Source organism: Lissotriton vulgaris, chromosome 11 (genome assembly GCF_964263255.1).
Source record: "Lissotriton vulgaris chromosome 11, aLisVul1.2, whole genome shotgun sequence".
NCBI classification, from domain to species: domain Eukaryota; kingdom Metazoa; phylum Chordata; class Amphibia; order Caudata; family Salamandridae; genus Lissotriton; species Lissotriton vulgaris.
Genome location: NC_141699.1, coordinates 250,566,983 through 250,593,743, shown reverse-complemented (window position 1 = coordinate 250,593,743; position 26,761 = coordinate 250,566,983). Strand labels below are relative to the sequence as shown.

The 26,761-nt window shown below is 45.5% G+C and overlaps 1 protein-coding gene across 2 annotated transcripts in view; it reads left to right on the top strand.

Moving 5' to 3' along the window:
- Nucleotides 1–26,761, top strand: part of LOC147679581 (solute carrier family 2, facilitated glucose transporter member 11-like) — a 318,984-nt gene that overhangs the window by 39,861 nt on the left and 252,362 nt on the right. Inside the window, exon 1 of one of the 2 annotated variants that reach the window (XM_086943165.1) lies at nucleotides 7,607–7,721. The exons of the other annotated variant lie outside the window; for it this stretch is intronic. Within the exon in view, the coding sequence (XP_086799291.1) occupies nucleotides 7,626–7,721 (96 nt within the window). The 5' untranslated portion in view covers nucleotides 7,607–7,625. Of the gene's footprint in view, nucleotides 1–7,606; nucleotides 7,722–26,761 lie in introns of those variants that run through there. 2 annotated transcript variants of the gene reach the window in all.

Sequence of the window (26,761 nt, the reverse complement as noted above, 5' to 3'; positions counted from 1 at the left end):
CCTCTTTTTCTTGACCCCCGCTTGACAAATCACCCTGAATCTTTAAAGACAGCAGTTGAAGGGAGTGGGGTACTAGTTTTGAAAATAGTATTGTAGTGCTGTGGAGGCATACCAGCAAGCCACTACATCTCTGACTGCTAAATGCAGACCCTTCCCTCGCTTGCTGGGTGTATGTGGTGGACACAAAAACAGGAGCATTAATGATGGCACATGATGCTGTCAGGGATGACACGATATTTTAAAAAAGATAACCTGCAATTTTCTCCTGACTGTCTATTGCCCATGTCATGGGGTAAGATGTACTGTAACAGGGTGTTCAGCCAGGCAACACTAAACCTATGGATCTTATAGTTTCCCATCTAGAAGCATGAAACTGCAAGTCTGAAGTAGGACCTTTGCTGAAAAAACTGAATTGTTTTCAAGCCATCTTCAAGATATAGAACCAGCTCACAGCTGTGTTTCAATTCTTGAAAATAAGTTCTACACACCTTATTGATGATAGAAGCAGTAAAAGGTTAGTTTTATATTTGAGCTGGAGTTTCAGACTCACTGTTGACTTTAAAACTTTCTCTGGGTATATGATCAGTAAATTTAGGAGCTGTATGCTTGTTATCATAAAAGAGTAATGTGGCGGAAGGCAAAGTTAGTAAATGCGCTGAGCTTCAGCTGGAGTGACCTGGTCTGACCCTTCAGTTTGCAGGCTTGCAACTCACTCAGCCAACCCTTGCCTGATTGGAGGGGGGGGGAGAGGGTTTGAAACTAGAACCATTTGAGGAACAGGAGAAGTGGCTGACGGGGTAGAACCATGAAAGTGTTTGATGGCGGACAGCAATGAATGCAATTCGAGTTGGGTACCAAGCCATGTTCTATATCCTCTTGTCAATGCTCTGCACCTTTGAAAGGTATGACCAGCCTTGTGTAATCCGCTGTGCAGGTATGCAAAAGGCCTTGCCTGCCACTTTAAAAGTCAGCACTCCTCTGTGGAAATGGGCATCTACAACTCACAGGCTCACTCCGCACATGAGCTTACAACAAATGTGTCGTTAAACAGAGGAAGTGTTAGAATTCATTTCTTAGCTGTACATACTTTACAAACTTGCAGCAGAATTTCTCTCCCTCCCAACACACGTGTTTCAAACCAAATGTGTCCTTCCTCAGGGTCTCATAGCTTCACAGAAAAATGGTGAAAAGGGTGAATGCGTTTCTGCATTTTGTTAATGGTTCTCTCATTCCACCTGCAACTTAATTGAATTAACAGGCACAACTGATATGCATTACTGACTTTCCAATCATTGTTCACCATTGTGAATTTGAGATAGATAAACTGAACTTAACCTTTGAACATTTGCACCTTAATTTAAACATTGTTAAACAACATGGTAAGTAGCCTGTAACGAAACAAAACATGGACAGAGTTTCTGTTAATTTCAGACTCGATTCAATGTAATATGAGCGCCCTCTTCTGACCATGAATTCTGTTGTTGCCTATCACAAAAGTATGCAAACAGCACCACCATGTGGCTGGTTGTCATAAGTGCATGTGTTGATAATTATGTGCCGTGCCAAGCACCGAAAACAACTGGCTCAAATTAAGCACTGTCTAACTGCTTTTTAAATGAGGCACAATTACACCGATAGAACAAAATCTCAGTCCTTCACTTTTTCCATTGCTGGCCATATGAAAGTGTTGAGTAGTATTGCACATATATGATACTAATCCGCTAACTATTTTCAGAACTATGGGGCCCATTATGATGGCGGAAGAACTTCAGTCCGTCGGCCATCGTCCCTGGAATGAGGACTGCCCACCCATGAGGTGGCGATCCCACACATGTAATTACGATGCAACCGCAACCACGGCTGTCGCATCTGACATTTTTAACATTGCGGCGGGTGCTGTTAGCTGCAGCACCCGCCGCAAGGTTAAAAATGCACCTTAAACATTTCCCTGCATTACGTGGCAGGCACCATGCGGTGCCTGCCACATGGTGCAGGGAATTGTAGGGAGGCACCATAAGTGCCCCCCCAAGTGGAATTCAAGGTGCGCTAGGGTAAGGGGGGCCCGCTACAGGACCCCAAATTACATCCCTGCCAGCCTTTCTGTGGCAGGGGAACCGGCATGGAAAGGATGGCAGGGATCAAGCATCCAAATCTGGCAGGTGGTGCCTGCTAGGCACCGCCACCATTCTGTGAATGCGGGGCAGGTTCGACAGGCAATCATAACAGTTGCCTCATTCGGACCCATGGCGGTGGGGCTGTCCGCCTACCAGCTCACCACCCGCCATCCCAATCTGGCGGGCGGTAAATGGCCTTACGATGGCGGTGAACCTCTTTGTGTGTGGAGCTGTGAAAGGTATCAGGGAAAAGACGTTTCCATACATGTGAGGCGGGCTGTGCTTGGGGCCCGTTGTCAGCACTCGAGTGCTTCCTGCAAAGGGAATCCAGGCAAGAGCTTGATTTATAGGCGGTGTCCTTGCCGCCGGGAATGCACCACCCCTAAAGGACTGGGGGCCACGGAGGAGGGCATTCAGCATCCTCAACATGTGGAGTGTCTGGCATAGGATGAGGATTTTTTTTTTAACTAAGGCTCATCTACGGGCTTTTTCAGCATCAAATTACACGAACATTACCTGGACTGCATCTCCCAGCATTAAATACGCAGTCTTATGCAAAGCAGCCCATAGGGGTCGCGCAATGAAGGAAATGCCAAGAATCAGCATGGTAATGAGTGTCGTTCTTCTCTGCACTACGAGCCTTTGAGAAAGAATTTATTTTGAAACGCGTCAGGCCAGAGGTGTGTGGAGCTGTGAAAGGTATCAGGGAAAAGACGTTTCCCTACCTGTGAGGCGGCTGTGCTTGATACATATATATATATATATATATAGAGTGCTTATTTACCTACTTTACTGCTGGAATGCGAGCTGTGTGTGAGTAACTTTTGGATGACTGTCCGTGTGTAACAGGATGTGCAGGTGTTTCACTACATATGATGAGTGAATATATGTATGAGTGACTATATAGAACTGTTGGTGAATGAGTGGATGTGTATATAGATGGTGGTATTACTGAATTGGTTGTTGTAACTGGTATGGGTATCTCTATTTTTTTGATTTTTTTTGGGAAATGTGTTTCAAGGGTTACATTACACTGAAAGGAGGTCTGTCACTCTGTCACAAGGATGGTGTCATCAGTGATGTCATGAGTGATGTCACTGACCATGTCATGAGCGATGTAATATGTGACGTATAAGCCAAAATCCCCTAAGGTGAATGTGGCTGAAAATGAAATAGAAAAAAATTAACTTTTGCAGTCGGGGATAGGGTTGGGTTCAACTCGGCATTCAAAGGAATCTTTACAAATGATGTCAATGCCGCCTCCTTTTTTACCCATGCGGTCTTTGCGCTGGATGTTATATCCAGAGGGCAGTGTACAGACCACATTGCGTGCAGAGTCCTTATGCTTCCATGTTTCTGTTAGAAATAGGACATCAGGATTGGTGTCCTCAATTAACATATTTAGCTCCTCTACATGTTTAGGGAGAGACCTACAGTTAAGGGAGAACATTTTGTAGGCATGAAAGGCAGGTCCCCGTGTGAGTTTCCAAGGTCGTGCCGAGCATAAATGGACAATGTTTACAGGAAGAATCCCTGTTGACTAGGGACAAAGAATGGAGGCAGTTGTTATTACTCAAGTCCCTTAGCCCTCTGATTTGTGAAGAAGTGTATGTAGGTTCTCTTGTCTGAAAAACAGGGGGTCTGGCGGGGGGTGGATGAGCGCAGACTGGCTTGCCTTTGACGTGCCAGCAGAACACCCGCTTCATGCGTCTGCTGCACATCTGTGCTCCCATCTGTTCGTTCCTGTCTGCTTCCTGGAAGAGAGTCCTCCTGGCCGTGCCCAGCCTTGATTCCTTGTCCCGTGGCCCCTCCACACAATTGGGAACCGTAGTGGACCCGGGGTCGTCGGGAGCGAGAGTTGCAAAGTGCAAAAGTAAGTTTTGTTTTAAAAGTATCTCACTTGTAAATATAAAGATTAAAATTCTAAATTTCTAAAAGCAATGTCCCAGCTACCTTCTTAGCCGGTTTTACTGCTGTGCGTCTGTGCTCCCAGCTGGCCTTTAATGTCTGCTGCCCGGAAAAGAGTCCTCCTGGCCCCGCCCAGCCCTAACTCCTTCTCCCGCGGCCCCTCCACACAAACGGAACCGCGGTGGACCGGGGATTGTCGGGAGTGAGAGGTGCAAAGTGCAAAAGTACGCTTCTGATTAACATCAATTAACACATTTTCCTTTCTTTAAGCAAGAGACAACTAGGAGGAATAATACCACTCATTTTTTCATTAAAACTTTTTGACGTTGTGGAATTTTACATCAAATTTGAACTACTTTGTACATGAAATAACGATGAAGGGTACAATATGGTCACCTAGTGGTGAGAAATTTCCTTCACTTGAAACTTATGTTCTGATTAACATCAATTACATTGCACTTTCCTTTGATGACAGACAACTAAGGGGGCGATTAACAAACATTTTGCACTGTGTTAGTGGCACAAAATAGATTCTAACTAGCGCAAATTGTTTTTCTGCTATCTACTTTTGCGCCGAAGAGTATCCCCAAAGTAGCGCAAAGCAACGCGAAGCACTGCTTTGCGTTACTTAGCTCAGAGGGGGAATTTCATGGGTGGGACATGTGTGTTCCCAGGCTAGCACCCATGCCTTTTGATGTAAAATCATACTTACTATGATTTGTAGACATGGTTTTGCACCAAAAGTTAACACCACTTCAAAGGAGGCGCTAACAGGAGGAATGCTTTCATTTCTCCATGCTTTTCTGACGTTGCATGTGTGCTGCACTGTGCAGCATGTATACAAAGTTGGAAACGCTTTGCATCACGTCTAGGCATAGTAGTCTGTACAGGAAGGGTACCCTTCTTATACAAAACCTATGCTAGACTCATGCACACAACTTAGCACAATGGCGCTAAGGTGTGTGCCTGCCACACGGCAGCTGAAATCCGCCCTTGCGCAAGGGAATGGGGAGGAGAGAATCATATCTCTGAAGATAGGGCACTCTCCTGCTCCCACCCTGTTGTGCAATGCAGCGCAGCTTTGCGGGAGCTGCAGGGCATCTGATGAATTTTTTTTAAAGACCCCCTTAGTACTATAATACCATTACTTTTTTCAAGGAAGCATTTTGATGTTGTGGAATTTTTATCATGAAGTCTGAAACAAATTATACATAAATTATAACAAGTAACTAATGAGGGAGGGTACAATAATGTCAGATCGTGGTGATATTTACACACACTTCGGGGGATTTCAAACATTTTACGCTGGGTATGGGTCACAAAAGTGACGCTAACCAGCACAATATTTTTTTCCTATTTACTTTTTTGAGTGCAAAACTTGTTCTGTGTTAGAAAATACCCTGAAAGTAACACAAAGCAGCATGAAGCACTGCTTTCGGTTACTTGGTGCCATGGGGGTGTTACCACCCATGCTTTTTGATGCAAAACTCTATCTACAAACAATTTTAGACAGGGTTTGGCACCTAAAGTTAACAGCAATTCAAAGGAAGCTCTACCAGGATAAATGTTTTGATTTCTCCTTTCCTTTCTGACTTTGCATCCCTGCTGCACTGTGCAGCACACACACAAAGTGCTAAAAGTGTTGAAACTTGTCTAAGCATAGTGTTTCCCATGCTAGACTTAGGTACACACCTTAGTGCTTTGGCGCTAAGGTGTTTGGTGGCTCAGGGCACCTGAAATTAGCGCTGCCGCTAGGTAAAGGGGATGAGAGAGCCATATCTCTGCAGATATGGCGCTCTCCTGCTCCCTCCCTGTCAGGCAACACAGCGCAGCATTTTTGTGATGCTGCGTTGCGAGACATTTTAAAATCGGACCCTTCATCTTTTAACTACTGGGTTATTATCATTTTACTGGAAGTACTCCCTGTTATTATTGACTCATAACACACACAGTAACAAATTATGGGGCCGATTACGATGCATTCGGAGCCTTTACTGCCGCATTGTAATGGGCCAGTCGATTTACTTAACGAAAGCCTCATTACGATGGAGTAGGTCATAAAGTAAACATACTGGTCATTCCTGAGAGCCCGTCAGCCAGTCGCAATCCAGCCTGAGATTACATTGTAAGGTTTCGGCAGCCTTTCCGTGCCGGCCTTTCTGACATTCAAAGGCTGTCAGAACTCGACTTTGGGGGCCTCCATCATGACACCCTTGGGGCCACTGCCCCAAGGGGGACACCTATGGTACCCCTCTGTTGATCAGGAATTGCACCTTCCATTTTACTATGGGAGCATGCATTCCGACCGGTTTACAGCCGGAATGCATGCCGCCATAGTAAAAATGTAGGAATGCGACCAAATAGTGTTCAGTCCCATCCTAATGGGGCGGTCGGGAACGCAAACCGGGTTTCCGTCGATCCCATAACCGATGCAGTGTTGGGCGGAAGTGTTTCTGCCTGACATCATAATGACCCCATATGTAAACTGAGTGAGTGAGTGTATGCCAAGAGTATGCAATGCAATATTGTTTTTACCATCCATGCCATTCTTAATATGTTAACTGTTTTCCGTTTTTAATTTGTTATATATTAGAAATAAAAACATGCGAACATACTTTTCAATAATTTCAAGACCCTCATGTGAGGAATACGTTTTCCGAATTGGGCAACTCGTATCAGTGATAATGATTATTTTCAGCGCTTAGAAACAGCATAAGTGCGGTACAAATGGCTGTTAAGAGCAAGCGATTATTCACTCTGCCAGAAAATAAGAGGTGGAATTCTCAAGTGCGCACCAGCGTCGGATTGGTAACGGGGGCATTCGGGCAATGCCAGAGGGGCCGGGTTCCGAGTTCCACCTGAGGGCTGCTTTTGAGCAGCTTGTGGCTGATTTGGGCGGTGTCTCTGTTGTTCGACTATACCGCCAGCGGCCCAGTGGGTGTCTAAGTGGCCTTTCTGGAGGGAGATGGGCGCTCATTACCTCCCGTATAGCAGGAACAGGTAGAGGTGTCACCCCTTTTCTCTCGCTGGGCCTCCCATTCATGTAGGCATACTGAGCAGGGCAGGGGCCCTGTGCAGAAGTCGCCTCACTTGTTTTCAGGGGTGTTTCACTAGTGTAAACTGATGCGTGCATATACCCCCCCCCCCTCTTTTATGTAAAATTACGCTGAAGCAGTGATTTGATGGAAGGCATTATGCAAATGTGGGCCGATTTTTTTATGCGTGCCCGGGCCGATTTTTAATCCCAATCCAACCCTGGTGCGCACCCACAGAATATTACAGGGCATGCCCCACCCCTTTCCCATGGTGAACCCCCATTCCCACCATACTTTGTTGGCACACGCTCCTGTTCCCTTGGGCAGATAACTGTAGAGGGCAGAGCAGGGGGAACCTGTTCCATCACTCCTCGTGTTTGGCCTGAAGCCGTAGCTTCCGTCTCCGTAATACTAGGGTTTGCAGCGAAAACAAAAGCGCTCGTGGCTGGCGCATGACACGGTGTAAACAGTGCACCTGTCATTGTTCAGTGACGGCACCGGTGTAAACAGTGCACCTGTCATTGTTCAGTGAAGGCATCGACGGGTCCCGGCTTCCGAAGTACGAGGGATGGCAGACGCGCCAGCCGCTGGAGTGGGCACAGCTCAGTGCGTTCGGTACCTTAACCCCTACAATGGACTACAACTGCCCTGGCACTCCAGACGAGTAAGTGCTAGCAGGTGAATCGGAAAGAGCGCTAGTTACTCTCGGTACCTGCTCGGGGTAAACGTAGGGTGGGCCATATTATAATACCGCATTCAAAACTGAGAGAAACGCAACCTTCTTCTTCACCTCGAGTGACATTCTTCGAACAAATGTGATTTTATTTCGTTAGAGGATTCCTGTACGAACATTTGTGCGGGAAAGTTTTCCTGCTGCATTTAATGATAAAAATGTTGCTCACTTCGTTTGAGAGGACAGTGTGTCACGAGTTACACGCCCCTAGGAACATTAAGAGCAAGTAATCCGTGCGCAGGTGGCCCCTTTCACCCATCAGGCATTGGAAGAAGCTGTGCTTTCTGAAACGTCCTCAGTATCAAAATGCTAACATTTCTATGTCAATAATTGTTTGAATTGCGTTTTAGCTTTCCAATCAACCGTTTGTTACCGCCCGAAGCCTTTCTTTTCTTTTTTCATACAAGTTGAGAACTTTGTATTCCCCTGTTAGGTATTTTAATAATATATTCATTAATTCATCATATATTCACATTTATCAATATTCCCAGCATAACTCCTAAACAGATTGACTGACAGCACTGTGCACTATCAAGGTCCCTGCCCCTCTCGAGGAGTAAGGAACCTTGGGGTCAAATTTGATTCTGAAATCGCATTGATCCTTATATTAAATCATTGTAGAGTTCTTGGGCCATATGTATCATTGAAATTCGCATTCGCAAAGGCCGAAATTCGCAGAATTTCGGCCTTTGCGAATGCGAATTCTCAATATGGTATGTATTAAGTAAATGTGGTTCAAAATAAGGAATCGCACAATTTGTGACTCCTTATTTTGCGATTGCATTTAAGGAATCGCACAATTTGCGATTCCTTAAATGCAATGTATCATGCAAAAAAATATTGCTAATTGTCCCTAAGGAATCGCCAATTACCACCAACTTCAAGTTGGTGGTAAGTTGCGAATTCCTTCCAAATAGCAATTTTTTTAAAAACAAAAGGTGCCATGTGACGCTCACATGCCCTTAGGGCATGTATGTGCGCCATATGCGCACACATGTCATTTTCAGGGGTGCAGCAGGGTGTCCTTTGGACACCCCTGCACCCTTGAAAATATTCTCAATTTGCGATTAGCTAATTGCACATTTCCCCTTCATTCCTATGGGCCTCCTGGCCCATAGAAATGAATGGGAAATTATTCCTTAATTGCGATTAGCAATTTGCTAATCGCAATTAAGGAATTATAAGAAATCGCTAAAAAGAAGCTGATTTCTACATACATACCATTTTGCGATTTCTAAATAGCGATTCCTTAAAAATCGCTATTTAGAAATCGCAAAACAGAACTATGATACATATGGCCCCTTGTTTCCTGCTTCGGAGATCCTTGCGACCTATGCTACACCTTATTCCCTTGGAACACCAGAATCAAATTGTGCATGCGTAGATCACCGCCAAACTGGATTACTCTAACAGTATGTTCTTCAGGCTTCCTATCTTTCTTTTCCTGCCTCATCAAATTATTCAAAACCATTTGGTCTTTAAAATCCCTCCTGGAGTTTGGATATGAAGTAATTTGCGCCAACTTCTTTGGCTACCGATCAACAGGAGGATCCGATTCTAGTCCCACACTCACACCTTTGGAATTTTTTACCTAATGGGACTTCTTGATCTTAGGTGCCAGTTTAATTTGTCCTTTCAGATCCTCGCATTGCTGTTCTAACAACCTCGAACTGTTTCAAATTCCCCACATTTATAAGGACAGAAGAGGAGGTCTTCCTTCGCCTACTTGATGGCCAGATTTTGGAATGCACTGTCTCTGCCTTTGTAAAGTTGTCCTTCTGAAATGACTGTTAGAAAAGGACTAACAACGCTTCTCTTCGACTCTGTTCAATTACTTCCTAACTCTTGGTCTCGGATTCTGACATGGTGGTCGTCCTTTCTGCTAGCACCGGGCCACCTTGTGAGGTAGCCATGCACTTTGAAAATGTATTCTATTGTATTTATTTCATACTCCATCTTTGGGCTGGGAAGGAGCTTTTCAGTTTGGCTGCAGTAAATCCTGCAGTCCTAGGAAGCTTGTTTCCGGTCCAGGGAAGCCATGGCTTGGCAGTTTGGGCTGGACTGTTCCCATGAGGCACAGGGTCAGACTGATTTGTATATGCCCATGTCTGAAATGGGGTGACAGAGTGGGCTAAAGAACGGTGATGGATTAAACCCAGATCTGTTGACTTGGTGTGAGTGTTTGATTGGTTCAGATGCTCCGTCCATCACCACCCCCTTTTGTACCGCTTTGTTTGCCATAAGTTGGAAGTTTATGCTCAAACGTGAGTCCCTTGCTCACTTTGCCACTGGATTCAAGCAAGACTGGCTGAAGACGGCTGAAATTCCAGAAACCGGTCCAAGGAAGCTTGTTTCCGGTCCAGGGAAGGCATGGCTTGACAGTTCGGGCTGGACTGTTCCCATGAGGCACAGGGTCAGACTGATTTGCATATGGCCATGTCTGAACTGGGGTGGCAGAGTAGGCTAAAGAACGGTGATGGATTAAACCCAGATCTGTTGACTGGGTGTGAGTGTTTGATTGGTTCAGATGCTCTGTCCATCACCACCCCCTTTTGTACCGCAGTAAGAGCCAGATGTAGGAGCCCTAATACCGGTCGGTAACAGCCAAATTTGGCCGTTACCGACCGGTATTAGGGTTTCCAGATGTAGGGGGCCTATATTTTACCGATTCTGTAAAGTTACCGAATCGGTAAATTTTCAGAATCGGTAAAATACCGAATCGGTATATTTACCGATTCGGAAAATCCACATGTAGGTGGCACTCCTAAGAGTGCCACAGGCCCTTCAGAATCGATATTTTACCACACACTCCTATTGGGTGGTAAAATACCGAATTCAGGTGTGCATGCACATCTGTGCATGCACACCTGTGCAATGTGACACACAGACATGCCCTTAGGGCATGTCTGTGTGCCACATGGCACACAAGTCCGGAATTGGGGTGCTAGAGGGTGTCAAAGTGACACCCCCTGCACCCTTGCAGGATTCGGTATTTACCGATTCGGTAAATACCGAATCTGTATTTCCCATTGATTCCTATGGGCTTCAAGGCCCATAGGAATCAATGGGAAATACAGATTCGGTATTTACCGAATCGGTAAATACCGACTCTTACAGAATCGGTAATTTTTTACCTACATCTGCCTCCTTCAAATTTACTGACTCTTAAATACCGAATCGATATGAGTCGGTATTTAAGAGTCGGTAAATCGGATTTACCTACATCTGGCCCTAAATCTTTTAGACTGTTTTATGGCACTGTTTTGTGGTCTATTGGGCCGGTTTTAAGTGTTGATGTTCCTGATATTACCGCAGTGATTTCTTGCAACAAGCACACATGCCTGCAGCCTATTACCTCACAAAACACTCATACAGTTTGCCTGGTAGTGGGTCTTGGATAAAGCATTCGTATCTGGTATGCAAACGGATTCACTTTAAGACTCTTTATGACTAAATGCACAGAAATTTCAGAAAAAGCATTTTTTTCTTTGTTTTATAGAAGAGAGGTGTCAATAGCCTTTTATTCCTATAGATCGATTCACAAAAGGGCATGGTCCGTGGACAAGGTTTTGCCCACGCATTGACCCTCTGACATCACAGGGGTTGATTCACAGAAGGATTTGTGAGTACAGGAAGTAGTACCACAGTAGTATTCTTTAACATACTCTTCCATGCCTTTGTGAATTGGCAAGGAAAAGTCAATTTTCTTATTAGTAAAAATGCAATGAGGGCACTGTCCTTTCTATTTGTACCAACTGTACATGGATAGTCCCATTTGAGATGTATGGAGACTAGTTTACAAGGGTATTCAAGATTATGTGAAATATACTACAGGAGAGCCTTTCTATGAACTCCAAAAGATCTTTCTAATAGGCCCCTGACAGTGTTTAACCCTTGTTGTACTTTTAGCCGCACAATACCTCTTATTTGCAACTTAGGTCCAGTTGATGGTCAAGTTCTCGCAACTGCAGAAAACAATCAATCCTAGTCACTGTCTCTGCTACCGAATTCCTGGTCCCTCAATTGAAAGGCCAGTGCCAAGAATGCTAAAAAGCAGAACTGGAGTTACAGGCAATATCTCTTGCTACCCGTAAGTGTCATGCCAGTGGGACTATCCTCTGTTTACATTTAACAGCATAAGACATCCGGTTGGTGTTTTCCTGGTTCATCTGGGTTGAACCATTTGAGCTAATATATTTGTAACCAAGGTATTGTGCAAATAAGTACTCAGTGATATTTTATTGCGTCCCTGGTGACAGTAAGTCATCTGGGAACCTTTAATTAATTTCAAGCTATTCTGAAGAACGGTACCTGATATGTAAGCCTCGGCCTGTACATGGTGAGCCATGAACACAATACGGTCTTCTTTTGTCCACTCATGAACTGATGGACAGACACTTTATTTGGGGTCCTGCGGGAGGAGGTTGACTGTACCTTTCAGGAAAGTATACGACTTGCACGTGGCAATGGGGCAGAGTTGTGACAGTGTGTGCGTGTTTCATGCTTACTGTACCAACATATTTTAATAAATGTCCAGAGAAGGTGCATGTAATGTTAGAATGTCCACAATCTAAAAAGGATTGGGCTCATTATGTTTTGGTAGGATAGCTGCTGATTCGCAAGGTCATGAGCAGGGCATAGATTGCTTCCATATACCTGGCCTATTTTACATAAGTGAGTACCCATCAGATTACATTTTACCTCTGAACAATTCGATTGGAGTAAGGGAAGTCCTTAAAATGTATCACTAAATTAATTTTTCCATAATTAGGTAAATGACTGATTTTGCCTTTGAAGAACAGAAGAAATGAACTTGTCATTATTTGTTTATCAATGTTTGTCAGCTTTGAAAAATAATGTGTCCCTTCCAAGAGAAGAGAACGAGGCAAACATGTAGTGGGATAATATCTCTGAGCAAATACAAATATTTTAAATCTGTTTTATGTTTCTTAGACCAAGACTCAGAGGGAGGGTCATTATCAGCATGTCTATCACCTACCACACAGTAACACTACGACTGACCTTCACTACTACCAATATTTCAGTGCCCCAATATATACCACAGGCAGTGGTTAATTTGTGTAGGTGGTGGGTACGGGCACTCATTTTATGGAGGCTAGAACCTATTGTTCATCATCAAAGTTTGCCACAGAACAAGAGAAAGAAAGGAGGAGGATGAGAAAGACAGTGGCAAAAGGTGAAAGAAAGAATGAAAAACAGCCAGTAACAATGAGGTATGTAGACAGTGTGGAAAAGAGGCAATTAGGTGGAATCAAGACTAAGCAGCCTTCGTACTCGACAATGCCTCCTGCACTAGCGATACTTTTGTTTTTTACAAATTAAACACTGGTGTTAGGTAGTGCGGAAATATGAGTGAATGAGTGAATAGTTTTAGGCCTAGGTACACAAGCTAGTAACAGAAAATGAATGACTGAATTAGTCATTAGAACATTGAACACATACACTATCAATGGATTGTCACTGAGTGTGGAATAAGGTTACGTTACTGTAGGTTGTGCAAAATAGTGTGACAAAAGCTGCATATCAGATATCACAAAAAAATAACAAGCTCAGAGTACATCATATCACAAGCCGGGCAACATTTTAAGTCAACCTGCAACCTTTGTATTATACACATAAGTGTCTGTACTGAGTTTAGACAAAGCTGTCCTACACAGAAGCTGCAGTTAAGCTCTTGGTGAACCTAGGTCGGTAAGCAGAATAAACAAGCATTTGCAATGCAATAAGTCTAGCATTTGCGTGGGCGTAAGATAATGGCATTGTAAATGACAATGCCTTTTTTATGTGTTGTTTTTTAAAACAGATAAATTAAAGGCATTGTCATTTACACAATGTGAATGGCTTAAACTCTTGCAAATGCTGGATCAGCACCCCATGCAGCCTGTAGACTGCAATGTTGTCACAACCATGGAACCAGTGGGGAGGGGGAGCAGCTGCCGTGCTGGGACGCAGACCCAACAAAAGCGGACGGCTGCCACATTTATGCAAGGACAGGGTGGGGGTGCGGAGATTGCAGCATGTCCGGAGCTCTCCGGGGCCGTGCAGACTGTGGTTAAAATCAAAATTAAGTAAAGCACTTGAAGTGTAAGCAGGAATATGGGCGGGAGGGAAATGAGGGCCTTCGAGCAGCAGGCTCCAATAGTGAGTTCTGAGGTTCCGTGATTCTGAACCCGTTTTATGAAGGTCGTCGTATCGTGACGATTTTGGTAACAGCGAACCGCAAATGGCGAGTGCAGTATGTACGAGTGTTTTCGTCATGTTCGATTGATGGATTCACTGTGTATTCAGGGATTTCGTTCCAAACCTTCGGGTTCCATTTTGTGGTTGCCCTCACTTAGGCCGATGACTACGACCGAGCGAGTCTTTGGGACACGTACACCTTTAGTTGACTTTTAGATGACCTGAGCGAACTGACCTCGTTACCTGAAGCTAACCTTGTTGAGCCAGTTCGTTGTTCGGCAGCTGGTCAAGATAGAGATCAAAGAGCAGGACATTGCTGAGTTTATGGTACATGCACACACCCTTCTATCTTGCTTCTCATCTGTTTCTGTTCCTTCTTTTATGGCCTAATTATGGTTTGGGTTGTGGTCCTTTTATTATGGGTTCGTCCGGCCTGTCCGAGCATGAATGTTGGGTTTTCCCTTGTAATTGATGGTGGGCTGGACAACTGAAAAGTGGGCTTGTCATTATGCGATACCTTTTGCAATGTCACTTGTGATTGGATAGTTTGTAAATAATTGTTGTTTGTTAGGAATGTGATTTTTGGCATAAATGATGATGTCTCGCAATATGAAAAGTGTGCAGTCTCTAGCGAACCGCCCATGTTGTGCTTTGTAGACTTCTGTTCCTGGTTGCAGCCAATAAATTTGATCTTTGACGTCACCAAGAAGTATCCCGTGTCTCTGTATTCTAAGACAGGTGAACCCGAAGACATTGGGCGTGCCCCTGGCGCCGCTGGGTTCTAAAACCCGGTTCTTCAGTTTGTGTACATTTTTGTAGCTGCGCATAACAAAAAAAATGAGTGGCTGCCGTTCTCGAACCCGAAGGTGCCTCGCACTGGAAAGCATGACGTGTCTGCAGTAGGACAAAATAAGGAAAGAAAATAGTGCTCATAGACTAAATATAAATACCATGTAACCATACAAGTAACAAGCATTGAAAATGCAATAGGTCTCGTTGTTGATTAAGTTAAAGCCATTTACTTTGCTAATTGTATTGTATAGCAAAGCAAATTGCTTTAACTTAATAAAAGGCGAGGCCTATTGCATTTTTAATACTTGTTGCCATCTGCATCCGAGCTATGCCCTAATAGTCAGCCCATTTAATCAACTCATTCTTCCAGCGATCTATGGCCTCTTGACCATGGATGAGATAACTCTTGCCTCCTAATATTGTTGGACCTCTTAGCTGCCTTTGACACTATTGAATATACCACCCTCATTCACACCCTGAAATCTTAAATCGGATTTACTGCATTCACTGCTGCTCCTTCTACCTGGTCAAGGACAGTGACGACTAGCAGCCAATTCTATTGGCTGACAAGTTCAGCATCTCTGGTGGCTCTTGGCACACCTGCAGCCAGTACACCATCGAAACGGAGGCAAAGAAGTGTAAAAACTAAAAACAAGGCAAAGGGCCTTCTCCATCTATGCAGACAAGATTTGGAATTTGTCTCATGCTATTGTATATGTATTGTTATATGGGTTTGTATGTGGTTTATTACATGTGAAATGTAACAGAACCAATAATGTTTTTATTTATTTATGAATGATAATTGTTTTAAAGTGTGATGTGGTACTATTTGAAATACATTTTAGCTAAGGCATGAAAGAGTGACTTGTGATATTCACTGTTTGATTTACTCACATGATAAGAGGATGTCTGCCTGAGGTCCCGATAATATAAAAAAATCTTAAGGGTAATTGTTTGGAGTATGATTTATAACCTGGGGCACTTGCTCTTAGGGCTTACTCTCACTTTTGTGGGTTTGATAGGATTTTAAACAACATCCTGGTAGCCATTTGAACCGCCCCAATCCTATTCCAATTTAGGCAGGGCACAAGTCAGGGGTACATGCGGGTGGACGGCGTCCACCCACTTTTGTCACAGGGTGAACACCGTCCATCCTGTCAAGAAGTTGGGTCCCACCGAATTATGTGCTGAACTCGTCCCAGTGTAATTTCCAATCACGCAGTGCCTGCACGTTGTCTCCTTTTCTTCTGCAACAAGCAACAATGTTCAGGCGGGGCAGGATGGGGCTTTCTTAAAGACTCCTGCTGGGCCCATAACAAAGGCCGATTTGAGGGGTCATCAGGCCTCCTTTTGGTTGAGTCTCTTGGCTGGGAGCCGTCAGGAGCCTCACACCTGATGCAAATGAAGCAGAGGGGAAAAAAGGCTCACACCGTGTTAGCACTTCACACATACTTAAGAGAGGCAGCTTTTCACTTTGTTCTGTCCCTGTTTAGGAGATATGCATTCAAGGTTAGAACATCAGATGTGTTGGTCTTTCCCAGTATTTACAACAAAATAAATTGCATTTATATAAAGCTTACTTCCCCTGAGGAGGCTTTGAGATAATTGAAGTACCACTATTTTTTCTTGTACAGCCTTACTCATTCCAATGCAGGGTGTCAGAGCGTGTTACATCAACATGTGCATACTACACGTATAATAAATGTGTTTGTAAATGAATGTACAGGATGTTTTATATAAAACGGGGGGATTGAAAGGTGTAGAAGTCACATATCATCTTCCATAGCCCACTACGTGCTATTATCCTCGCAATGCCCTCAAACCTACACATGATAGACCTGCTAAACATATATGTGAGGGCTTTAGATCTGATGTCACTTCTTGTGATGCCACTCCCTGTAAAGTTGTGGCTTGTTATGCCACTTCCTCTGATGTCAATTCCTGTGCTGCCACGTGTGATGTCATGCGTTGTGATGTTGCGGGCTGTGATGTTGGGTGCTGTGATGTCACTTGCATACCGCCTAACTAAAGTAGTCCCCCCGCTTCTTTATTTTAGGACTTGTGCCGTGAATTTAGGAAAGAGCTTACGAACCACCTCTTTAAAGAACACCATGCACTAACCATCCATTTCTGCTCCCTGAACCCAGCTTCCTCTTAAATCATTTCTTAACTATATCTTCGTTTTGACCATGTACAGGGCTCTGTTATCTTTTGGCTAGGCTTACACAATACAAATACAGCATATATACTCATCTGGCCGAGGAGAGTAGGCGAGGAATCCAGATAAGAAGAGAATGGTGAGGAGGTAAGAAGGAGGTTCACAAACCTTCAGAAAAATCAGCAGAGAAGATATCTCAGCGAGTTACATTAATGCCTGTGACTGCTGAATTGATATCATTCACTAGTTTACTCCGGATGTACCATGTTACAACGCATACCATTACAACTACCTACCATTACAACGCGACCATTACAACGCATACCATTACAACGCATAGCGCTTAGAGGTGCTGGATAGTGGTAAGTATAATTTACTATTCCATCTCCAGTCCCCGTGGACACTAGGGAAGGTGTTGGATAGTAAATTAAACTTATTCCCTATCCTAGAGCGCCCCCCAGCGCAATGCGTTGTAATGGTATGCGTTGTAAAAGTTGCGTTGTAATAGTAGGTAGTTGTAAAAGTTGCGTTGTAACAGGTGTATACCGTTTACTCCCAGTGGCATCAAAGGGTTGCCCCCTTCTCCCACCCTTCTCCCATCAAGAGCATACTGTTTGCTCCTGAGGAACCAGGAGGCATGTCATCATAAGGATTGTGAGGGGCTGGGCAGTAAATGTTTTGGGGACACTAATTTGGAACAACTTTGAATTGTAATACTCATTTTTTGCTAGCTCAAGTCCTATGTTAACTAACAATATTGCATTATATATTAAAGGTTAAGATACATCAGTGCACATAGGTGAGCTAGAGAGAAACTTCACTTTTTAAAAGGGCTCCTTGGAAGGTGGGAGCCCTGGGCACTTGCCCAATTTACCCATGCCTTAAAACTTCACTAACCAGGAGAAGGAAATATGTGGAAATTACAAAAAAGTAAATATAGTTCCAAGAACTATAAGTGCCAAAGGGCAAGTAACAGCTACCACCATTGACAATCCCTAAACTACACCCATGCTCAAATTGAGGAAGGAAAGTAAAATCTGAACTTTGACTTGAATGAGATGTCTTATGAGCAGACACACCTATTTGACCCCGAGTCTAAAACATACTCTATTATATTGTACTTGTATAGCACACAGCTACCCGCAGTGGGTTTACCAGGGTTTGCATGAATACCGCAAGGGAACCCTTCCTGGATTTCATTCCCAGCTTTCCCTGTGAAGTGTCCACTCCTGGGTACCCCCATGGTGCAGACCAGGCATCCCTCGCGTTGTGGTGGCCAAGCAAGCTATTGCCCAGAGTTGCAGCGTGGGACCCATGATAAGAATGGGCACTGAGGCGAGAATATCCGGTCAGGGGAATTAATGAGCCCGAGACCCGCTGGGGCAGGAGTCAAACCTTGGTCCCTGACCAGCGCTTTGCATAGAGGGCTGCGTGCTCTAACTATTGAGCCACACTTCTCCACACAACAATTTGTGAGAACAAATACATCACATCAATTGTGCTGTGACAAAAGGATAGACACATTTTGAGGAGATCCATTTGTATTATGACACAGTAACAGGCACTAAAAATATCGAATTTGTTTGTTTAGTTATTTAACACAAGAGGTTTTAAGGGGAGCTGTGCTAAACATGTCACATTTTATGGCCAACATAATTTATACTTAATATTTAATTTTTTTACGTAAAAACGAAATTTACTTGTATTTTATAGAGTCCTTGTGGCTTATAAGTGATGAAATTTATGACTGTTTGTTAGTGCTGCTGCTCAAAGTTTTGCTTAGAAGCCCAAGGCCCGCACTTTGAATATTGATGTGCCAAGTAACAGGGCTGCGTAGTCTTGTTTCCTTCTCATGCCTATTTCATTCATTACCAGACCGGGAGTCGGGAGTCATCTCGGCTCCCAGTCCACGCGCTTTCTCTGGGCAATTTTCGACGGCCCCCCGAGGCAGAATCGTCGGTAAAAGAACCTACCAGCGTCGGATGATGTGAGGCTCTGGTGGAATGTATTTTGCTCTCTCGGGAGCGTCTGCACAGGCCTTACTCTGTTGCGACTTCTCCGGGAAGAGAATCCAGCGAGGGCTAAGATGGCGGCCGGAGTCCACCTTTGACGAGAGACGGCTCGACCTCTCTGAACAACGTGGCTTCCACAGCCGCTTTGGACACACCAGCACCTTGAGGAACGCAGCGGTGAGGCCCGCAAAGCGTACTCGGGGTTTCTGGAGGCAGTAGAGTCTGCAGCGCTGTACGTCCTCAATGCCTGACTTCAACAATCCAGCGAGGGACAAGACGGCGGCCGGAGCCCGCCCGTGATGAGAGACAACCCGACCCCTCTGAGTAACGTTGCGGCTACAGACACACCGGAACCTTGAGGATCACAGAGGTGAGCCCCGCGAAACGCGCTCGGGGTTCCTGGAGGCGGTGGAGTCTGCGGCGCTTTACATCCTTAATGCCTGACTTTAACATAGCAGCCGAAATTGCTCTCAAATGCGCCTGGAGCAGAAGCTCCGTGTCGACCCTGCTCTCCAGGCTACAGAAGGGATCTTTGCAGCACCACACTCCGGAATAGAGAGCGTATTCCAGCGCCGGAATTTGGTTGGAGGTACATGGGAATAATATCACTGCCCTAACTTGTGTAGCTGGCCCCAAAATTGGAGTTTTCGGTTGCAAACACCGGTGAGCAAGATAGCGACTGCCCCGAACTGTCTGGTTGCGGATTACCCTAAATTTCAATTTGTGACTTTGCTAGCATTTGGTTGCTGAACCTTTACCTGCACCCTTCAAGCAGGCATCAGGCCGGACAGGGCACTCCTATAAGACGCTTTGGAGAATCGTATGACCACAATTCCAGCTCCCAGTACGGGAAACTCCAGAGGCATTGCAATTGTGGACCACAGTCTCACATGGACTTCTTTACTTTTCCCTTTGTCCTGCCCGCCATTTTGCTGCTGGTTTCTGCCGTTTTTTCCCTGGTCCCGACCCATCACCTCGTCCATTCCCTCGTCTTTTTACCCTTTTCCCTCTATTCCCCCTTGAGGATCCTCAAATGTTTCTTCCCCTCTCTGTGTTGCCTTTTCTCCATACCCTCGAATCCCTCCCACCCTCCCTGGGTGATGTGACTACGTCCCCACTCCGACCCCACTTAATGGAACTCTGCCTGAGGAAATCTACTATGTTTGTATATATATGTATATAGGGATAACTCTAATCACTAGTATAGGCAGTAGACCTTTGTACCATCTTTGTACCATCGGGGGCTAAATACCTTCAAAGGAGGCTCGCCTTCTATCGTCCGTCACAATCTCTGAGATCAGAGTCGATGTTTCTTGCCATTGTTCCTCGTGTGAAGAAGGCCCGCATTGGAGGTCGCTCCTTTATGTCCCGGGCTCCACAGCTTTGGAACTCTCTGCCCCTGGCACTGTGCAGTACCTCGAATTTACTGGCCTTCAGGAAGGGCCTGAAAACTTGGCTTTTTACCTCTTAGACTCCCTTTTATTTTGCTGACTCCGTTTTCTTTAATCTTTGTGTTGTGTTTGTCTTTTTCAGGCTGTCAATAAAGCGCCGGGACACTCTTTCGAGTAGCCGAGCGCTATAAAAGACACAAATAACATAACATAACATAACATCTGCCATTCCTATGTGACTCTTAGAGTATATCCATTCATATCTCTTCCCTATGTATATAGAGATAACTCTAATTACTAGTATATGCAGTAGACCTTTGTACCATCTACCATACCTATGTGACTCTTAGAGTATATCCAGTCATATCCTTTCCCTATGTATATAGAGATAACTCTAATCACTAGTATATGCAGTAGACCTTTATACTCTCTCCCATTCCTATGTGACTCTTAGAGTATATCCAGTCATATCCCTTCCCTATGTATATAGAGATAACTCTAATCACTAGTATATGCAGTAGACCGTTGTGCTCTCTACCATTCCTATGTGACTCTTAGAGTATATCCATTTGTATCCCTTCCCTATGTACATAGAGATTACTCTAATCACTAGTATATGCGGTTGACCTTTGGACTACCTACCATTCCTATGTGACTCTTAGAGTGTATCCAGTCATATCCCTTCCCTATGTATATAGAGATAACTCTAATCACTAGTATATGCAGTAGACCTTTGTACTATCTACCATTCCTATGTGACTCTTATATCCATTTGTATCTCCTCCTTGTGTGACTTTACATCTTGTGCATTTGCAATTTTTTCTGTTTGTATCCTTTATGTAACGCATGTAATCCTAAGTCCTTATGTTTCTCAACTGGTTCTTATGTAAAGCGCTCTGACACCTTCGGGTAAAGTTCGCGCTATATAAAATCGCATAAATAAATAAATAAATAAAATGTATCTCAGTCTTTCGGAGTTTTTCTCATCTCTGCTTTTCTCCCTTTATCACTTTTTTTTACCTTCTTTATCCTTCACCTTCCCTGCTCCCGGTAAAAGTCTGAAAAGGACAAATGAGTGCAGGTACTCCTCAAATACATTGTACCCTTTTATTGACCTCAGAGGGTATGAATGGCAGATTAAATCGCTCTTTTAAAGTAATCTGCAACGGGCAGGTGCACGCAGATATCTAGGGAAGACACATTAACCTACTGAGCTATCTAACCGGAATGCAAGTGCACTGCTTAAGGGTTTGCCCTGCCCACTCGTGCCTCTGTCTTCCCCGCATCATAAGCCCTTCCTTCAGACGAGGAACCTGCATTTAGGTTCACGGACCTCGCTTGGCTTCCCGTCTCCATGGCGACGCATTCCTCATCCTTTAGTACCTCGCATCCTTCCAGGTCCTGAGGCCTGGTCTGAGAGCTGAGAACGGCGTGTGGAAAGGGAATCTTTTCCGCGCCCAGCAGATGCCGCAGTGCTGTCTCTACTAGAGGTAAAGCCTGCTATTATGTTGACAGAGGTTTGTACAGCGCTACATTACCTTAAAGTGTGTCCTTGCAGTGCTGTGGAGTTCGCCTATCTGATGTCCTGGCCTACGCATTCTACCCCAGGCCAGAGTCTGCTTTCTGATTGTTTATTTGTATTCATTTTCATTTTCTTTTTTTGTAGTTTTATATAGCGCGAATCCACCGAAGGAATCAGAGCGCTTTCCATGAGCACCACTTACGTTACAGACGGACCCATTCATTTTGTCAGGCGCAGGGAAAATAAGTGATTTGCCCGAATCACAGGATGTTGAGCTTCCCTGCCGAGACTCGAACCGGTTCCTCAGCTTCGAGGTTAATATGGTTAATAGGATGTTTGTAGAAGACTGTTTCGCACCCAAGTTGACACATATTTCATGCAGACAAACTGAACACCGTACTATCCAATCCTCAAATTGGTTCAATTACTGCTTTATTTTTGCAGGTTAAAGATTCTTACTTACTCGAACAGTTTCTTGACGATATATACCCTGTTCTTGCAAAAAAGCTGTATGTTCAGTGGAGGCATGGTGTGCTCCCGCTGAGAGCTTTTACTAGTAGGTGGCTACCCAATGCTCCAAAAAATTGTCCTGCCTGTGAATGTGAGGAGGAAAATGAATTACATGTGTTATTCTTTTGCCCAGGGTACCACAAGGCTAGGAATTACTGGTTAGTTCCACTTTGTAAAAATGTGGCCCTCAAACAATGCAGGCATGTATTTAGAATATTTAAAACTGACACAACTGGCGTAATTGTATGTGCCGTTTCAAAATTTCTTGTGGCCATGTGGCACAAGCACAGGCTCCTAATTGCCTGAACTTGTGTCGGTCATGTCCCGGTTTCTCACGCTCTTTTACCTTTTTTAATTGATACTATGAAAACTTTTTTTTTTAAATTTGTCTGTTCTAAAACGTGTTGCATTGTTAGGCGCTGATTTAACTTGTTTGAGGACTTATCTGTGCTGCTAATTGTACTATTTATTATATTCATTTGTTTATACTGATTTTTATATACTGCTGCTGTCTACTTTGATGGCTTTCGCCGAAATAAAGATTCTTTGAATTGAATTGAATTGAATATGGTTAATATGCAGCTGTCATGTGTTTGCGTGGTTAGCCGTCTGTGTAAACAGAGGCTTTGAAAGGACTAGACCCGAGCTGTATTGCTGAAATTCTCTGTGGTGACGCACTTGCGTCAGCGCGTCAGCGTTCCGCTAGGCGGGACAGGATATACGTCAGGCGTTGGCGGAAGGCGGCCGTTGTAACCATTTGGCGCCTACCGTTAGAGCAGAGCAGAAGTGTGTTCCCGGCGCTCCGTCTTGATAATAAATAATCTTTCAAAAGTACCAGAGTCTCTAGCTTTTCATTGACTCCACAATGGCGACGAGGATGGGATTGACCTAGAACCCTGAGGCGAGCAGACACCACCGAGGTCGAGAGAGACGCTCATTCCACCGGCGGACTCGACCCCACGTGTCAACCTGCAAGACGGAGCGTGGCAGAGGCCTACACTCTACTCCACGCGGTGCACACCCCAGCGAGGCACGCGAGACTGCACAGAAACGGAGGTAGGCCTGCAGTACACGCGGTGCCAGGCGCCAAGAAGACTAGAGACAGCTAGCAGGCGCAGTGAGGGTGCCCGTGTCAACGGAAGCGTTAAAAGAGACTGAAGGGGGCCCACTGCCCAAGAGATATAGTCCGTGGAGCAAGCTGGAGGAACAGAGTGGAAGCAAGGGAGAGTCTTCGAACACTCGCCCCGACGAGCTAGTGCAAGCGGGAGAAAGTCCTGGGGCACAACCGTCAACCGCCCTTCCCGATGCACAACCGCGCACAGACAGCGACAGTGACCCGGAAGAAGGGGATTCCACCAAGCACGAAGCTCCGGGCAGCCCCCAAGGGAAACCAGTCCCAGCTCATCCCTCCAGACACAGGGAAGACAAAATGGCGGCGCACTCGTCGTCTCTCACGCAACTGGTGCCATTTTGGACCAATCCAGGGGAACCAGAGAGGCAATGGGAAGACTGGAAGAGGTATTTCCTCAACTTCCTCGACGCCTTGGAGGAGGAAGCAGGCGCTCCATACTCGAGCAAACGCAGGAAGAAGGTATTGCTTCACAACCTGGGCCCAGAGGGAATTAGGGTCTACGACACCATCGTGAAGGCAGAAAGAGACACAACGGACGACGACGTCTTCGGACACGCAATTGCCGACCTGGATGCGCACTTCCGACCAGTGGTCTGCGTCGCAATTGACCGCTACAATTTCTTCCAAAGAAAACAGAAGAACAGCGAGACAGTTGACGAATACGTCGTCGCCCTGCAGAAGCTCGCCATTTCGTGCAAATTCGGCGCGCTACACGACGAACTCATTCGAGATCAAATCATAATGCATACCTCGAGCTCCCACGTTCAAGACAAACTGTGGGTAAACGGAGATGCCCCACTCAAGGAGATATGGGCCATGGTCAAAAAGGCGGAACTCTCAAAACGCTGTGCCCAAGCAGCCAAGAAGGACTCGGGAAGTGCACCGTCAGTGTGTCAGATATCGGCTCAACAGAAAGGAGACCGCCCGAAACATAAGGAAACGCAGAAGAAACTCGACGGCAAGAAGCAGAAGTCTGCGTATCACACCGACCAAAGGGGAGCAAAGGGCGGACGCCCGAGTTGCTACAGATGTGGGAGTGGGAACCATCTAGGTAATGACAAGACGTGTCCAGCATTCCGATCGAAGTGCTCGTTCTGCGGAATATTTGGCCATTACGAGAAGGTTTGCTGCCGGAAACCCAAGGGGCCCACGGTGAAGTTCGTCGACCGGGAACAACAAGAAGATACGGTTGACTCAGAGAGCACCGATGACCAGGAGGAAATCTTGTACATCGACGTCCAGGTGTTGGAAATGGACGACTCAGGCAACGACAAACCCAGGTTGGACATGAACATCGGAGGCATTCCATTAGAAATGATTGCAGACAGCGGAGTCCCCATCTCGATCATCCAGAGGAAGGTATGGGAAGACAAGTTCGCCCCCACACACGGTGAGAAACTGCGTCCAATGGACCTGCGTCCAGTCACGTACACAGGGCAGAGGATCCCTATGTTAGGGTACTGTCCCTTGTCGTTTGAATTCAGAGACAGACAGGCGTTATGCAAGCTGTACGTGGCGGAGAAAGGCCCCTAAGTGCTGAGCTGGAGAGACCTAGGAGCCTTAGGGATCCAGTTGAACCCGGGGGGCATCGAGAAGATTCTCCTGATGGATGTAGAAAAAAGTGTTGACGTTGAGTCGTGGAGGAGAGCATACCCGAGAGTGTTCAATGGACAGATAGGGGAGTTGGCGAAATACAAACACTTGATCAGACTGAAGGAGGGTGCACAACCAGTGATACACAAAGTAAGAAACATCCCGTTCAGAAGCAGAGAGGCGGTGCAGCAGGAATTGGACAGGCTTGAGAAGGAAGGTGTGATCAGGGCCATAGAGAGTGCGGAGTGGCTTTCCCCCTTGGTAGTGGCCCACAAACCAAATGGCAAGGTCAGATTATGCGTGGACCTGAGAGAACTGAATAAGAACATACTAGTGGACAAGTTCCCCCTGCCACGCATAAACGAGATGTTATCCAAAACAAAGGACGTCAAGTGGTTCTCCACAGTGGACCTGTCGTCTGCGTACCATCAAGTAAAACTTCACCCTTCCTGCACACACCTCACGTCCTTCATCACGCCATTTGGCTGCTACGAGTTCCTAAGAATGCCATTCAGCCTAGCCTCAGCAGCGGCAGTCTTTCAAAAAATGATGCATAAACTGTTGAGAGGAGTGGTCAACGTCCAATTCTTTCAGGACGATATATTGGTAATGGGGAAGTCCATGCACGACCACAACGAAAAGCTCCATAAAGTCTTCAGAATCCTACAAGACAACGGTTTGACAGCAGAGTGGTCAAAGTGCAGATTGGGAGTGAAAACAGTCACCTACTTAGGGCACGAAATAAGTGAAGAAGGCATCAGACCCAAAACAACCAACATGAAAGCGATTCAAGACGCTCCCACCCCGAGCAAAAAGGAGGATGTCAGGTCATTCCTCGGCATGGCCGAATACTATAGCAAGTTTGTACCGAAGTTCGCCTCGAAGACACACCACCTACGACAACTACTCAAGGAAAGGAACGGATTCCAGTGGCGGCAAGCGGAACAAAGTGAATTCGACAACTTAAAGAAGGAAATGAGCACAGCCATCCCGCTAAAAGGTTTCGATCCACATGCAGAGACAATTCTCACGACCGATGCGAGCGACCGAGGACTGGGAGCAGTCCTAACGCAGCGCTCGAGCAATGGAGACGTGCACACGGTCAGCTTCGCATCCAGGTCTTTGGCCCCCAACGAAGAGAAGTTCAGCGTGGTGGAGAAGGAGATGCTGGCGGTAGTATGGGCCATGGAGAAGTTCCGTCAGTATCTGTGGGGAGCGAGGTTCCTAGTCAAAACGGATCACAAGCCCCTGGTCCGGGTGTTAACATCGAGCGGCCATGCACACGCCACGCCTAGGATCGCAAAGATGACCCTGCGTCTCTTAGACTATCTCTATGACGTAGAGCACATTCCCGGGCCACAAAACAAAGTCGCTGATTTTCTCAGCAGGGCAGCCGCCATGGAAGTGAGGAGTGACCTCGAAGATCGGGAATGGGCAGGATATGTGGTGGCCACTATCCAGGAGACAGAGAAGGCGATAAGTCGACAAGACTGGGAAGAAGCGTACAAAGAAGATGAGGAATTAGAAGCCATTAAAGGATACATTGTCCACGGATGGCCGGAGAAGAGGCACCTGAAAGAAGAACTCCGTAGATACTGGGAAGTCAGAGAGGAGCTATCAGTGGCGGAGGATTCCATCTTCCTCCTGAGAGGTGACAAAA